The 13,991-nt window shown below is 60.8% G+C and overlaps 1 protein-coding gene across 1 annotated transcript; it reads left to right on the forward strand.

Annotated features, from left to right (window-relative positions):
• The first annotated feature begins 10,193 nt into the window (after positions 1-10,193).
• On the forward strand, positions 10,194-13,470 carry LOC142358144 (uncharacterized). The gene is made up of 7 exons (XM_075409605.1): positions 10,194-10,315; positions 10,484-10,544; positions 10,826-10,971; positions 11,151-11,429; positions 11,813-11,961; positions 12,126-12,295; positions 12,540-13,470. Exons 1-4 carry the CDS (start codon positions 10,254-10,256, stop codon positions 11,209-11,211), a joined length of 330 nt encoding a protein of 109 aa, XP_075265720.1. The 5' UTR covers positions 10,194-10,253; the 3' UTR covers positions 11,212-11,429; positions 11,813-11,961; positions 12,126-12,295; positions 12,540-13,470.
• The last annotated feature ends 521 nt before the right edge of the window (positions 13,471-13,991 follow it).

The raw sequence follows: 13,991 nt of genomic DNA on the forward strand, positions 1-13,991 counted from the left end.
TCCCGCAGCCCATCCCCATCCCTGTGCCTGTCCCCAGCCTTGTAACGTTTTCCTGCTCCCCACCTCCCGCTCCCCATCCCCACCCTGTGCCCACCACCGTCACCGTCCCTTTCCCCGCTCTCCATCTCCCTCCCTGTTCCCGTCCCCTGTCGCCATCCCATTTCCCTCTCCTGTTCCCCTTTCCCCTCCCCGTTCCCGTCCCCGTCGCTATCAGCTTACCTGTTCCCGTTCCACATCCGCCTCCCTGGTCCTGTACATGTCACCCTCCACATTCTGTGACCTCTCCCAGTCACCGTCCCCGTTCCCTTTCCCGTGACCCCCCCCCCTCCCTGTTCCTGTCCCAGTCACTGTCCCCACTCCCCTGGCCGCTCCCCACCCCCCTCCTTGTTCCTGCTGCCCGCCATCGTCCCCGTTCCCCATCCCACTCCCCATCTCGCTCCCCATCCCCGCTCCGAGTCACCGTCCCTGTTCCCTTTCCTGCTGCCCATCACCCTCCCTGCCCCCGTCCTGGTCACCGTCCCTGTTCCCTCTCCCGCTCTCCCTCCCCCTCCCTGTTCCCACTCCCCTTCACCGTCCCCGTTCCCTTTCTCTTTCCCGCTGCCTCTCCCCCTCCCTGCTCCCGTCCCGGTGAGTGTCCCCTCGCGCATGCTTGCTCTCCTTCCCCTCCCCCGTCTCCTTCCCCACCCGTGTCCTCATCCCCTTTGATGCTTCCCATCCCCCTCCCTGTTCACGTCCCAGTCACCGTCACAATTCCCTCTCCCCCTCTCCATGCTTCACCCCCTCACCGGTCCCCCCCCCTACCCACCAATCCCCGTTCCCTTTACCGCACTCCATCCGCCACGCTGTTCCCGTCCCTGTTACCATCCCGTTTCCCTTGGCCGCTCCCCCTCTGGCTCCCCATTCCCTTCCCGTCCCTCTGCCCACATTCGTCTTCCCCTGGTCCTTCCCCTCCATTCCCCATCACGGGCGTCTCATGCCCCATTACCTTGCCCTTCGTCTTCACGCACAGCATTGCTTCCCTCTACCTTCTCCTCCGTTTGGCCACCTTCCCCTTCCCCCTCACCTTCGCCTTCCGCATCCCCGTTTCCATTCCAAGCCCTATTTTCTCTTCCCGTTCCGTCTCACGCCAACACTTCTGCTTCCGTTTCCCTGCGACCTGTGGCCAATCCCCTCCTCGTCTCTCTTCCCATTGGCCCTCGGCCGCCTCTTCCACTCCCGCCTTCCCTTCAGCTGTACAGCCCTCTTCTCATTTCGTGTCTGTTTACCCTTCCGCTTCCACTCCTCCGTCCACAGACCGCCTGTTCTCTGTGTTAATGCTGGCCCTGCCAGGTCACAGTGCCTGCGCCCTTGGCGTTCCCCTTGCCAGTACCGCTTCCGCCTCGCCTTTCGCAGTGCCCTGGCCCGCTACCCAAATCCGACAACCCATCTGCTCCGCATTCTCCCTCCCCAGCTGCTACCTGTTCCGCTTCCGTGTCCCATTCGCATTTTCGTTCCTGTTCCTAGCCAGCTCTCCCTCGTCCACCTGCTTTTCTTCATCGTCTCCTGTTCACGCTTTCGGCCCAAGTTTTATTGCCTTCTCCTCATTCTGCTTCCCCTTTTCCTCTGCCATTACTTTCCCTTACCCCGGCCCCGTGCGAGTGACCTGCTCCTGCCCCTCCCTGTCCCCGCTCCCCGGCCCCCTTACTCTCTGTTCGCGTTCCTCATCACCCTCCCCGTTCCCTTTCCCGCTGCGCATCGCCCTCCCTGCCCCTGTCCTGGTCATCATTCCCGTTCCCTCTCCCAGTGCTCATCCCCTCCCCTGTTCCTGACCCCGTCACTGTCCCCGTCACTCTCCCGCTCTCCCTCCCCCTCCCTGTCCCCGCTCCCCCTCACCGTCTCCTTTCCCTTTCCATTTCATGCTGCCCATCTCCCTCCCTGGCCCAGTCGCCGTCGCCGTCTGCGTTCCCTTCCCTTCCCGCTCCCCATCCCCCCCTCTTCCGGTCCCGGCCCCGTCACGGTTGCCTTTGCCAATGCCCATCCCCCTTCCTGTTCCTGTTCCCGTCCCCGTCACCGCCCCCATTCCCGCTCCCGCTGCCCATCCCCTTCCCTGCTCTCGCCCCCATCACAATCCCCGCTCCCTTTCCCGCTCCCCCTCCAGCCGTTCCCGTCTCCGCAACCTTCCCCTCTTCCCTTTCCGTCTGGCCATCCCCCTCCCCGTTCCTGTCCCCATCACCATCCCTGTTGCCCCGCCCTGTTTCATCCCCGTCCGTGTTCCCTTTCCCTGTTCCGCTTCCCTTCCCTTCCCCCTCCCTGTTCCTGTCACTGTCGTCGTCCCGATTCCCTTTCCCACTCCCCATCCCCCTCGGCGTGCCTGTCCCCGTCACTGTCCGTGTTCCCTTTCGCCCTTCCCTTTCCCCTCCCTGGTCTCGTCCACGTCACCATCCCCTTGTCCGTTCACATGCCCCCTGCCTGTTCCGTCCCTGTCCCTGTCCCTTTTTCCTTTTCCGCTCTCCAGCACCCTCCTGTTCGTGTGCCAGTTACCGTCCCCGTCACCGTCCCCGTTCTCTTTCCCGCTGGCCATCCCACCCCCCTGGTCGTGTCCTGGTCAACGTCCCTTTGCGCATTCCCGGCCCTGTTCCCGTGCGTGTCACCGTCCCGCTTCATTTATCGCTCTCCCTTCCTGTCCCTCTTCCCTTCCCTTCCCTGTTCCCATCACCGTCCTCATCCCCTTTCCCAGCTTCCTGCCCCCTCCCCATTCCCTTCATCACCCACATCTCTGGTCCCTTTCACGCTCCCCATCCCCGCCCCCCTCCCTGTTCCCAGCCCCATCACTGTCCCTCTTCCCTTGCCTGCTGCCCATCCCTCTGCCTGTTTCCGTCCCAGTTGCAGTCGCCGTTCCCTTACCCGCTCCCGTCCTCCACCCGTTCCTCGCCCCAACCCCCGTGCCCGTTCCCTTCCCAGTTCCCACCCCCCTATCTGTTCCCGTCCTCACCCCTGTCCCCGTTCGCTTTCCACTCCTTACCTCCCCCTCTCCATCCCGCTCCCTGTCCTTGTCGCCGTCCCCTTTCCCTTTCCCACACCTAATCGCCATCCCTTTCCTGTCTCCGTCCCGGTCCCAGTCCCCGTCCCTGTCCCGGTCCCAGTCCTCCTGCTCCCGCTCCCCCTCTCTGTTTCCGTCTCAGTCACCGTTGCCGTTCCCTCTCCCGCTCCCCATTGCCCTCCCTGATCCCACCCCCATCACAGCTCCTGTTCCCTTTCCCGCTGCCCATTGCCCTCCATCTTCCCGTCACCGTCCCCGTTCCCTTTCCCGCTCCCCCTCCCTGTCCCCGTCCCCATTCCCCGTTTTCTGTCCCGCTCCCCGCCTCCCGCTCTCCATGCCTATCGCCGTCACCGTCTCGGTCTCCCTCCCTCTTCCCTTTCCTGCTCCCCGTCCTGCTCCCTCTTCCCATCCCGGTCACAGTCCCCGCTCCCGCGCCCCATCCCCGTCCCCGCTCCCGTCCCCGTCCCAGGCCCCTTTCCATATCCGGCTGCCGTCCCCCTTCCTTTTCCCATCCCGGTCACAGTCGCCGTTTCGTCTCCTGCTCCCCGTCCCCCTCCCTGTTCCAGCTCCTGTCCCCATTGCCGGTCCCGCTGCCCATCCGCCTCCCTGTTCCTGTTCCTGTCCCCGTCACCGTCAGCGTCCCTTGTACCTTTACCTTTCTCTCTTCCAATCCCCCTCCCTGCTCCCGTCACCGTCCCCGTTGCTTTTCCCGCTCCCCATCCCCTTCCCCACTCCCGTCGCCGTCACTGTCCCTGCTCCCTGTCTCGCTGCCCATCCCCTCCTTGTTCCCGTCCCCGTCACTGTTCCCTTTCCCTTTCCTGCTGGGCGTCCCTCTCCCCGTTCCCGTCCCCGTCCCCGTCCCTGTCCCCTTGCCCCTTCCCCTGTCCGGCCTGTTCCCCTCCCTGTTCGCATCCCCGTCACCGTCACCGCTCCCTTTCCCGCTCCCCATTCCCTTCCGTCTTCCATGTTACTGTCACCGTTCCCTTCACCATGCCCGCTCCCCATCCTCCTCAGTCCCCGTTCCCATTCTGTCACCGTATCCTTGCCCATGCCTGCTCCCCATCCCCCTCCCTGCTCCTGTCCCCATCACCGTCCCTGTTCCCCTAACAGCTGCCCATTTCCCTCCCTGTTCCGTCCGTGTCCCGGGCACCTTTCCCTATCCTTACCATCCCCCTCCCTTGTCCTGTCCCCATTCCCTTTTCCTTTCCTGCTGCCCGTCCCCCTCCCCACTCCTTTCGCAGTCACCGTCCTCATTCCCGCTGCTACTCCCTATCCGCCCCCCTGTTCCTGTCCCCGTCACCGTTCCTGTTCCCTTTCCAGCTCCCCACCTCCCGCTCCCGCTCCCCAACCACATCCCCGTCCCCGTCACCGTCCACGTTGCCTTTCCCACTCCCCATCCCCGTCCCCATTCCCGCCCCCATCACCGTCCCTGCTCCCTTTACCGCTCCCCATCACCCTTCTTGTTGCCGTCCACGTCACTCTTCCCGTCCAGGTTTCCGATCCATATCCCCCTACCCACATCCGTCCCTGTCGCCGTCCCCTTTCCCTTTCCCTTTCCATCCCTGGTCGCATCCCCGTCCCCGTCCCCGTCCCCGTCCCCGTCCCCGCTCCCTCTTCAGTTCCCATCCACCTCCCTGTTCCCGTCCCCGTCCCCGTCCCCGTCCCTGTCACCGTCCCCGTTGACTTTCCCGCACCCCATCCCCTCCCCCTCCCTGTTCCTGTCCTATTCACCGTCCCCGCTCCCCCCCCCCCCCCTCCCCGAGCCTGTCTTTGCTCCAGTCCCCGTTCTCTTTCCTACTCCCTGCCTCCCGCTCCCCATCCCTTCCCTGTTCCCATCCCTGCCTTAACGTCCGTGTCACCGTCCCCGCCCCCTCTCTTGCTCCGCGCTCCCTCTCCCTCTTCCCATTACTGTCACCGTCACTGCACTCCCCCTCCCCATTCCAGAACCGTCCCCGTCACTGTCCCCGCTCGCCATCCCCAAGTATTTTCCCATCCCCGCCCCCGTCCCAGTTCCCCGTCCCCGTCCCCGTCCCCGTTCCCCGTCCCCGTCCCCGTCCCCGTCCCTGTTCCCTCTCCCTTCCCCACCCTCGTCACTGTTCCTGTTACCTTTCCCGCTCCCCATCCCCGTCCCCACTCTTGTCGCTGTCACTGTCCCCGTTCCTTCTCTCGCTACCCATTCCCCTTTCTCCGTTCCCCGTCACCGTACCCCGTTCCCTTTCCCGCTGGCCCCATCCCCCTCCATGTTCCCGCTCTCTGTCACCGGCGCCGTTCCGCCTCCCGCTCCTCGCTCGCCTTCCTGTGTCCTTCCCCCATGCCCAGTCCCCGTCATTGTCCCCGCTCCCTTCCCACTTCTCGTCTCCCTCCCTGTTCCCGTCCCCATCACCTTTAATTTGCTGTTCCCTTTCCCGCTCCCCTTTGCCCTCCCTGTTCCCGCTCCCCATTACCGTCCAGCTGTTCCCGTTCCCCCTCCCCTTTCTCCTCCCTCTTCCTGTGACCGTCACCGTCACCGTCCCCTCGCCCATGCCTGCTCCCCATCTGCCTTCTTGTTCCTGTCCCTGTCACCGTTCCCTTTTTCATTTCCCGCTCCCCATCCCCTGCCCTGTTCCCAGCTCCACCCCCGTCCCTGTGCCCTTTCCCACTCCCCACCTCACGCTCCCCAGAACCGTCCCCGTCAATGTCGCTTCCCAGTTTCCTTTGGCCCTCCCCATCCCCATCCCTATCACCGTCCCCGTCACCGACCCTGTTCTTTTTCCCGTTCCCCCTCCCCTGCCCTGGCTCGGTCACCGTACGTCCCCATGCCCTCACCCCACTCCCCATCCCCCACCCTGTCCCCGTCCTTGTCACCGCCCCTTCACCTTTCCTGCTGCCCATCCCCCTCCCGGTTCCCGTCCCCATTCCCACTGCTGCACCCCCTCACCCTCCCGGCTGTTCATATCCGCGTCACTGTCCCTGTTCCCTCTCGCGCTCCCCCACCTCCCGGCGCTTCCCATCCCTGTCCCTGTTCCCCCTCCCGCTCTCCATTCCCCTCCCCGCTACTGTCCCGATTGCCTTTCCCACTCCCGATACCCCATCTCGTCACCGCCCCCTTTGCATTTCCTGTCCCCCAGGTCCCCTCCCCCTCGCATTTGCCCTCCGCATCCCAAAGCTACCTCTGCCCTTTCCTCCTCCCCCTGGCCTCCCCCCCCTCATCCCCCATCCCAATATCCTACGGCCCTGGCCGTTTCCCCCTCCCATGCCCTAGTACCATTCTCTTATCTCACGCACCTTCTCCTTAATCCCTCTCGTCTTCCTGTTCGACTGCCCCGTCCCCCTCGCATTTGCCTTCCATGTCCAGTCCACTTTCCATTCACCATCGATCCGCTACCCATCAGTGCGCCATTCCTCTTCCCCCTCACCTCTGCCTTCCGCATCTCCTACTGGTTCCTCTCACTTCTCATTCCCGCGATCACACCCACCGCCCTTACCTCTTATGGTTGACGGTTCCTCTCCCACCTCGCCTTCCTCGTCCCTTTCCGCTTCGCTTACCCCTGCCCTGGCCCCTGCCCCTTCCGCCTCGCCTTCTGAATCTTCTCGCGCTACCTCGGCCCCCTTGCCTTCACGTTCTGGTTCCCAAACCTCATGCACGGCTCCACATTCTCCCTTCCCCTAGCCTGCTTTCCCCTCACTGTCCGCATTGCTGTGTGGTTCCTCCGGCTCCTTCCACTTCATCCTGACTCCTAGTGATATTCGCCTTCCGCCTCGCAGTCCCGGCCCTCGGCCTTCCAGTCCCCCACACCCCTTACCCGCGCCCGCCATGATTCCCTGGCGCTATAGCTGTTGTCTTCCCCCTCCCCTTCCTTTCCCTTTCCCCCACCTCTGCCCCCTGCCCCATCCCCTACAACTCTCTTACCTCACGCCCTCTCCTCTCCTCCCCACCCCCCTCGCCCTCGCCCTCGCCCTCGCCCTCGCCCTCGCCCTAGCCCTCTGTGTCCACTTCCCCTCTCCGTTCACCATCCCTAACCATCCGTTGCCCCTTCCTCTTCCCCCTCGCCCTCCCCATATCCCTCTCAGCTCCCCCGGACGCTTCCCTGGCCCCTATCCCTTCCGTCTGGCCTTTTGTGTTCTCTGTTCCGCTACCTTCCCCGTTCCCCTTCCCTTTCTCCTTCCCCCCTCACCTTCCGGATCCCCTTCCCCGTCCTAGGAGCTTCCACTTGACCTTCCCCTTCCACGTCCCTTGGATCCATTGCCAGTCTTTCCCCAGTTGCCGTCCCCCACTTTCCCCCCTGCTCCTTGCCCCTTTCCCGCCCCCGTGCTCTCCATTCCCCTTACATCTGGCGGCCAGCCCATCCTTACATTCCCCCTGTATCCGGCCATCCAAATCCCCATATTCCCCATCGCTGGGCCCCTCGGACCCGGCTTCCCCGTTGCTGTCGTCTTCCTCTGTCCATTCCCCAAATCCCAATCACCTCAACTCCCGGACCATTCCCCTCTGCCTTTGTCTCCCCCTTTCCCGTCGCCTTCCCCCGTCTTTTGCATCCATTATTTCCCGTTCCATTCACCATGATCCCTATACCCACACGTTGCCCATTCCTCTGCCCCCGCCTTTGCCCTTCACTCTCTTCTTCGATTAGCCTTCACCTCCCTTTGCTGCTGCCTCTTCCCCCTCGCCTTCCTCAGACCCCTCTCTGTTTCCCCCACGTACCCCTGAACTGAATCATGACCCAGATTCCGCCTGGCGTTTTGCATGCTCTTCCGCTACCTCAGCCCCCCGAGTGGTCCCTCAACGTCCCTCGCCCGCCTGCCCGCCTCCGCATTGCCCCTTCACCTACCATTTCCCCTAGCCCCCTTCCCCTCACCTGCTACAATATCCCCTTCTGCTCCCACCGGCTCCGTCCACAGCTTCGTCGTCCCAGCCCTCACATAGTTCGCCTTCCACATCATTCCTCTTCCCCCCAGCTTCCCCTTACGGTTCACATGCCTGCTAGCCTCTGGCTCCTTCCCCTTCCCCCTCGCCGTCAGCGCCAGTACCCTTTTCCCTACATGTGTCTGACCCCATCTCGTTCCGTTCTTCTGTACCCGGCCCTTCCCCATCCCCTGGCCCTCCCCCGTCGATGTCCTCTTAGATTCCCGCCCATCTCCCTCCCGCCGATTATTTAGCCCCAGCACAGCTTCCCACGGCCCCTACAGTCACATTTGCCTTTCACCTTACCCTCCCCTCCCTCTGGCCGCTTCCGTTCCCGGCCCTCGCCTTTCCCTTCCACTTTCCACCCCCTATCCGAACAACCTACCTCATGAGGGCCCTGCCTGTCCCTGCCTCGGCCTGATCCCCATCCCGGCATCTCTACAGCCACTTATATTCCTTCCTCGGCCCCAGCTCGCCTTCACCTTGATCCGCGCCCACTTCCCGTCTCCATTCACCACCTCTCATATCCCTGCCGCACTCATTCATCCTCCTCCTCACCTTCATCTTACACGTACCCCCTTACCTGGCTGGCCGCGCCTAGCTGCCTTGCCGTTCACCACAATTGCTGTCCTTTACTCCCGCACAGGTACCCTACCTACCGGCCTGAAATTGACATCAGAAGACTACACTTGGTCTAGACGGCCCCAGGGAAATGCAATCAGGGGCTTGGAGTTTTCCCCCCTACCAGGGGCTTGGACTTTGGAGCAAACGTCGAGCTCGCGTGAAGTGGCGGGACGGTTTCAAATTGAAGACCTCAATCCAGACCCCGGCCACTGGCCAGGCTCTCAAACGTGTGTACCAGAGGTGGGTGTTTTCCGGGAATTCCGCTCAGGGGTCAGTGGAATTCCTAAGGAATTCCAGGAAAACGGGAATTCCAGGAATTCCGGGAAGAGGAATTTCACAGACTGTGTGCCAACTACTAGGGGCGACGTGGCGTCCTGTAGTGCCAGTATCGGCCGATTGATACTCTAGCCATGTGGTTGGAGGTTTGTGTGCCTTGCAGTGCAGTACCGCACTGTGTGGTGCAGTGCCGTGCAGTGGTGCAGTGTGTGGTGCAGTGCCGTGCTGTGCCGTGGTGCAGTGTGTGCAGTGGTGCCTGTGGTGCAGTGGTGCGGTGGTGCAGTGGTGCAGTGCGGTGGTGCGGTGGTGCGGTGGGGCGGTGCTGCAGTGGTGCAGTGCAGTGGTGCGGTGGGGCGGTGGTGCAGTCAGCAGTGGTGCAGTGCAGTGGTGACTGGTGCAGTGTGTGGTGCCGTGGTGCAGTGGTGCAGTGTGTGGTGCAGTGCCGTGCAGTGGTGCAGTGCAGTGGTGCAGTGTGTGCAGTGGTACCTGTGGTGCAGTGGTGCAGTGCAATGGTGCGGTGGTGCGTTGGGGCGGTGGGGCGGTGGTGCAGTGGTGCAGTGCAGTGGTGCGGTGTGTGGTGCAGTGGTGCAGTGCAGCATGGTGCAGTGGTGCAGTGGTGCAGTGGTGCAGTGTGTGGTGCCGTGGTGCAATGGTGCAGTGTGTGGTGCAGTGCCGTGCAGTGGTGCAGTGTGTGGTGCAGTGCCGTGGTGCAGTGTGTGCAGTACAGTGGTGCAGTAGTGCCTGTGGTGCAGTGGTGCAGTGGTGCGGTGGTGCAGTGGTGCAGTGGTGCGGTGGTGCAGTGGTGCAGTGGTGCAGTGCAGTGGTGCGGTGGTGCGTTGGGGCGGTGGGGCGGTGGTGCAGTGGTGCAGGGCAGTGGTGCAGTGGTGCAGTGCAGTGGTGCGGTGGTGCGGTGGGGCGGTTGTGCAGTGGTGCAGTGCAGTGGTGCCATGGTGCAGTGGTGCAGTGCCGTGCTGTGTGGTGCAGTGCAGTGCCTCTTCTGGGGCATTGTACCCCCCAAGCGCTCTCCACACCAGTGGTTTTCCTGGGCGCGATTGGAATTCCCAGGAATTCCTTTTCCTGGAATTCCTTCGGGAAATTCCCTCGCCCACCTCTGGTGTGTACGTAGAGTAGTATCTATCTATTACCAAGTCTGGACAATCACCCCGGATTTTTCGGTCTCGTACGAGATGAACCCGTTAATGAATAGAGTATAAATACGGATACGAAAGAGTGGCCGAACCGCGCTGTCAGCAGGCAACCGCCCGGCCTGAGCCGCAGACGGGGGGACGGCCCACGGCCGGACACACAGATTCGTGTGGCCCAGCCCGACGCGACAGCATGACAGACAGTATAAAGCGAGCTGAAAGGCTCGGCCGACACATACGGCGCGCTGGACGGTGCTGGGTAAGTCCAGGGTCGCGCCCAACCTGAGGACGCTTGCGATGGGGTCGCATGTCACAGTGCTCGACCCCACATAACCTCCAGGGCTTTCTACCTCTGGCCAGGTCGTTGGGGTACGTCCCATAGCTATCAACGGCGCCCACATAGGTGTACTTCACAGCTGTGAAGTCCATGCTCCACCTCCCCAAGGTTTTGGAACTACTCTTGATGCATTTCCATGGGGCACTGGCCCCACACAGAGCACACACTGATGTACCTACACTCGTGCTCTCTTGTTACAGCTGTAGGCAAGGCGTCCAGGGACTCTTTTACTTTATGGAGGTGGAGAAGCCACAGTGCAAGGTAAGCTGTTAGAGGCACTAATATGGTTGTCTATGTGATTCAAACACTCCCATACATGAAATCGTCCACCTCTTCCTCTGCCAGATCCTCCACCCTGGTGGTGCCTTCTTCATCTCTGTCACCTGACCCACACCCAATGGGTGCTGTTTGATCTTCAACCCTCATCTGATTCTCAAAGACAACATGCGGGGTTAGTAGCAGCTCTTCTCTATCCCCGCTTAGAGCCTCATTGTTGTCGAGTGACTGGGTGTCCGTTGGATCGGCCACTATGTCTGTATCAGGGACCAGTGTTGGGCACCGGGCGCATGTCCCCCCATCCTTGTGTGGGTTCCGACACTTGTCTCCGCCTCCACAGAAACACCCACCTCGGCCGTTCGAGTCTGGAGCGAGGCAAGGCTTGTGAGCCGCGCTGCATTTGCACCTCCAGGTGTGACAGCATTCCATGGTTTTGTCTGGAGCACGCTTAGCACCGCACTGGCATGGCTCTCTGCGCTGAGAAGAAGGGCTGGCTGCTCGATGCTCATGCGTTGGAGCTGCAATTCCGCCTGACCGCTCTATCCTAGCTTTGAGCTGAATTATGTCCTTGTCTGTGGAATTGAACCACAGAATCTTGAGTACGCCGTCAACCGTGGCCCATCCATACTCCTCGGCCCGGTGCAAGATCTGACTAGGGCCCTCTCTGGTGCTCTCGTACACCAAGTTGATGACATATTCTGTTCTGGAGACATGCTGTTCCAATGAAGATAGGCCGGGAAGGAGCATGCTGTCGTCGGCAGACTTTGAGTAGCCGGCCCGCCGAAGAACTGCAAGGAAGTCGTCTATCTCCCAGGCCTCCCCCCCCTTTGGCACCTCATCGCCAGGGTCTCTGAAAAGAACGTCACTCAGGTGGGCCGCTAGGGCAGGGTCTCGCTCCTCCTTGGGCCGCTGCATTTCACTCCACAGATTTGCAATCGTAGAAATGCCTGAGCACAGGAAATGTGATGAGTATGGTGTGAGTGGCCCCCCTGCCTGGATACCAGCCCTCGCTGTCCTCCCGATCTGTAGTCTTGCTTAGTAGTATGTAGCTTCGGTGTCTATGAAACTGCGGCTGCTCTGCTACCCCTTTTCGTTACGATCTCTCGCATTTGTTCATGTCTAACGATAGGTTGGCTGCTGCAACCCCCCCCCCCCCCAACATTTTCTTCGCATATACCACCACACCCCGCCGTGTTGTGATACGGGTGCTAATTGTATTCTCACCTGTGCTGTGGATGATGCTTTCCTTGCAGCGCGTCCAGAATGGACATGCGATGTGCCTCATGGCTGCATCCCTCCGAACTCGCACAGCCGGAACAGTGTCATGTCTCGATATCAGACTAGGTAGCTCCTGGCGGTCCCCCAGCTCCGTGCCGGCCAGGATGAAATCGGCATTGCCCTGGTACTGCGCCATCCATGTCTTGTGGCCTATCATGTACCACTTGGACACATAGTCACTGCCACCTTGGAGGTATAGGAACAACATATCTGCCACGGGCTCCTTGCATCGTTGTAGCTCCGGGTGGCTCTTGATACTGATGTATGCTTTCTGCAAATTTATGACAGGCTGGCCTCGCTTGCGCTCGATGTATATGGCCTTCCCTGGGATGGAACCAGCCTCGACCAAGGCTAACCCATACATCCACACATCGGTGTCTCTGGCCACCACAAGCACATTGTTTTCGTGGCATCTCTTGGCGTGGAGCCAAATTGCAAAGTCGGCCTCCCCCTTGAAGGTTCGTTCCGCGAGCATCCCTGCTTTCTGCCGACGAGTCACACTGGGATCAGTAGAGATGACAACAGGGCAGCCAGACTCTGTGGCCCCGGGTGAGTCGATCACTAGCGTTTGATTCTCCCTCATCCTGGCACGGAAATAGTCGGAGAGAAACTTTGCGATTTGCTTGTTGAGCTCGCCCTTCCACTCCTTATGCCTAATTGCCTTGTTGAAGTCCGTTCCTGATATGGACTTGTCCGGTGCAGGAAGTTCAGGGCAGGCAGTGGTGCTAGAAACCCCTGCGGTCACGTCGCGGTCGTCATGGAGCAGAGCTCTTGGGGGCGGCAAAAATTCAGGATTGTCTGCCACCCACACCACAGTGGTTGCTCCAGCCCGATACCTGGCGTTCAACCTCTTGCACAAAGACAGGAACCAGTGTTTGATGTCGAGCCCTGGTGTCTCCGCAGTGCTTTCGCTCGCTCACTGTGCAGCCATTTGACGACACCCGTCTTCGGCTCCCCATTACTTTTGGTAGTCAGCCAGTACCGCGGGTAACGCCTAGAAAATCCCTTGTCGGTAGACCAGCAATTGTTGCAGACATCGTCCTCAGCCGCAACCTGGAGAGGGGTGGCTAAGGCATCACGCATGATCACCTCCTCTTGCCAGTACGGGTGCTCCGTGACTCGGCAGAGGAGAGCGTTGTAGCTACAGACTTCGCCCTCGGTCACCCGATGAAATTGATGAGATGTTGTGGTGCCGGACTGATTGCAGCCGCACCATGTGAAATGGCGATTCTGACAGTCGCATAGCTTGCACCTCCTCTCCAGACGTGTAGTGTCCTTAGAAGTGGTCTGTCTCTTCACGGGCGGCAGGGCACCCCCACCGGCATCATCTCCCTCGTCAAGACTTGAAGCACCAGCCCGAGATCTATGTGTCCCCACAGAGGTAATCTTGAAACCTGCCTGGGCGGTAGACTGGCTGCCTGTGTTCGCCTGGTGAGGACGCTTGCTGGCACGAGTTGAACGGCCGGCCACTTCTGCCGGGACGTTATCGACAACAGACTGCACGCATAGATGGACTGAAGCGGCAAAGGAAGGGGGTCTACAGTCCTGTGGCCAGACAGATACTGTTGAGTATTTCATTGATTCATACTATTGACTCGCGCTCTGCATGTCTGGCAGGCATGGTATATACCAAGGGTGGTCTAGAGGACAGGTCTCATTTGAAGTAAGGAATTTAAGGCTAAATGTTTGTTAGTCACTTGCAATGATTGCCCCCTTTTCCGTGCCGATTCCCCCCCTTATTATGGACACAACCCACAAATACTTCCCTACACGCCAATCGGAGTCCCGGCCTTCCCTTCGCGGCCAGCGTTATGATATGTGTTGACCATTGCCAGAGGTGCTTGAGTTTCGTACCTCCTTTACATTGTGTATCGAGCGCTCTATGTTGCCTGCTGGCTGACTCATGGCCCAGGTGTCAAGGGTGTCCGCCATCGGCATCGCCTGGGTCTATCTGTTGATTCCTACAATACAGGGCGCTGAGTTGAGAACTAGACTTGTGTATGTGTTACTAGTTGCAACTTTAATAATAGAAACAAACATGTGTGGGGGTTAGGGAATGTCTGCATCTGCTTGTTTGTGTGTTGGCTTGCCTGCCAGCCTGCCTGTTGATACTGTGTGTGCTTCCCTCCAGCTGGCCTGTCTGACTGCCCTGCC

The sequence above is a fragment of the Convolutriloba macropyga genome, unplaced genomic scaffold (assembly GCF_964194025.1).
Source record: "Convolutriloba macropyga unplaced genomic scaffold, txConMacr16.3 SCAFFOLD_4267, whole genome shotgun sequence".
Taxonomy (NCBI): Eukaryota; Metazoa; Xenacoelomorpha; order Acoela; family Convolutidae; genus Convolutriloba; species Convolutriloba macropyga.

Bases quoted from the DNA above. Each gene is read 5' to 3' on its own strand.
- LOC142358144 (XM_075409605.1), top strand. From the start codon at position 10,254: ATGTCACAGTGCTCGACCCCACATAACCTCCAGGGCTTTCTACCTCTG. The intron at 10,316-10,483 runs GTACGTCCCATA...CTCTTGTTACAG, and splicing joins CCTCTGGCCAGGTCGTTGGG to CTGTAGGCAAGGCGTCCAGG. The intron at 10,972-11,150 runs GTGTGACAGCAT...ATTGAACCACAG, and splicing joins CGCTGCATTTGCACCTCCAG to AATCTTGAGTACGCCGTCAA.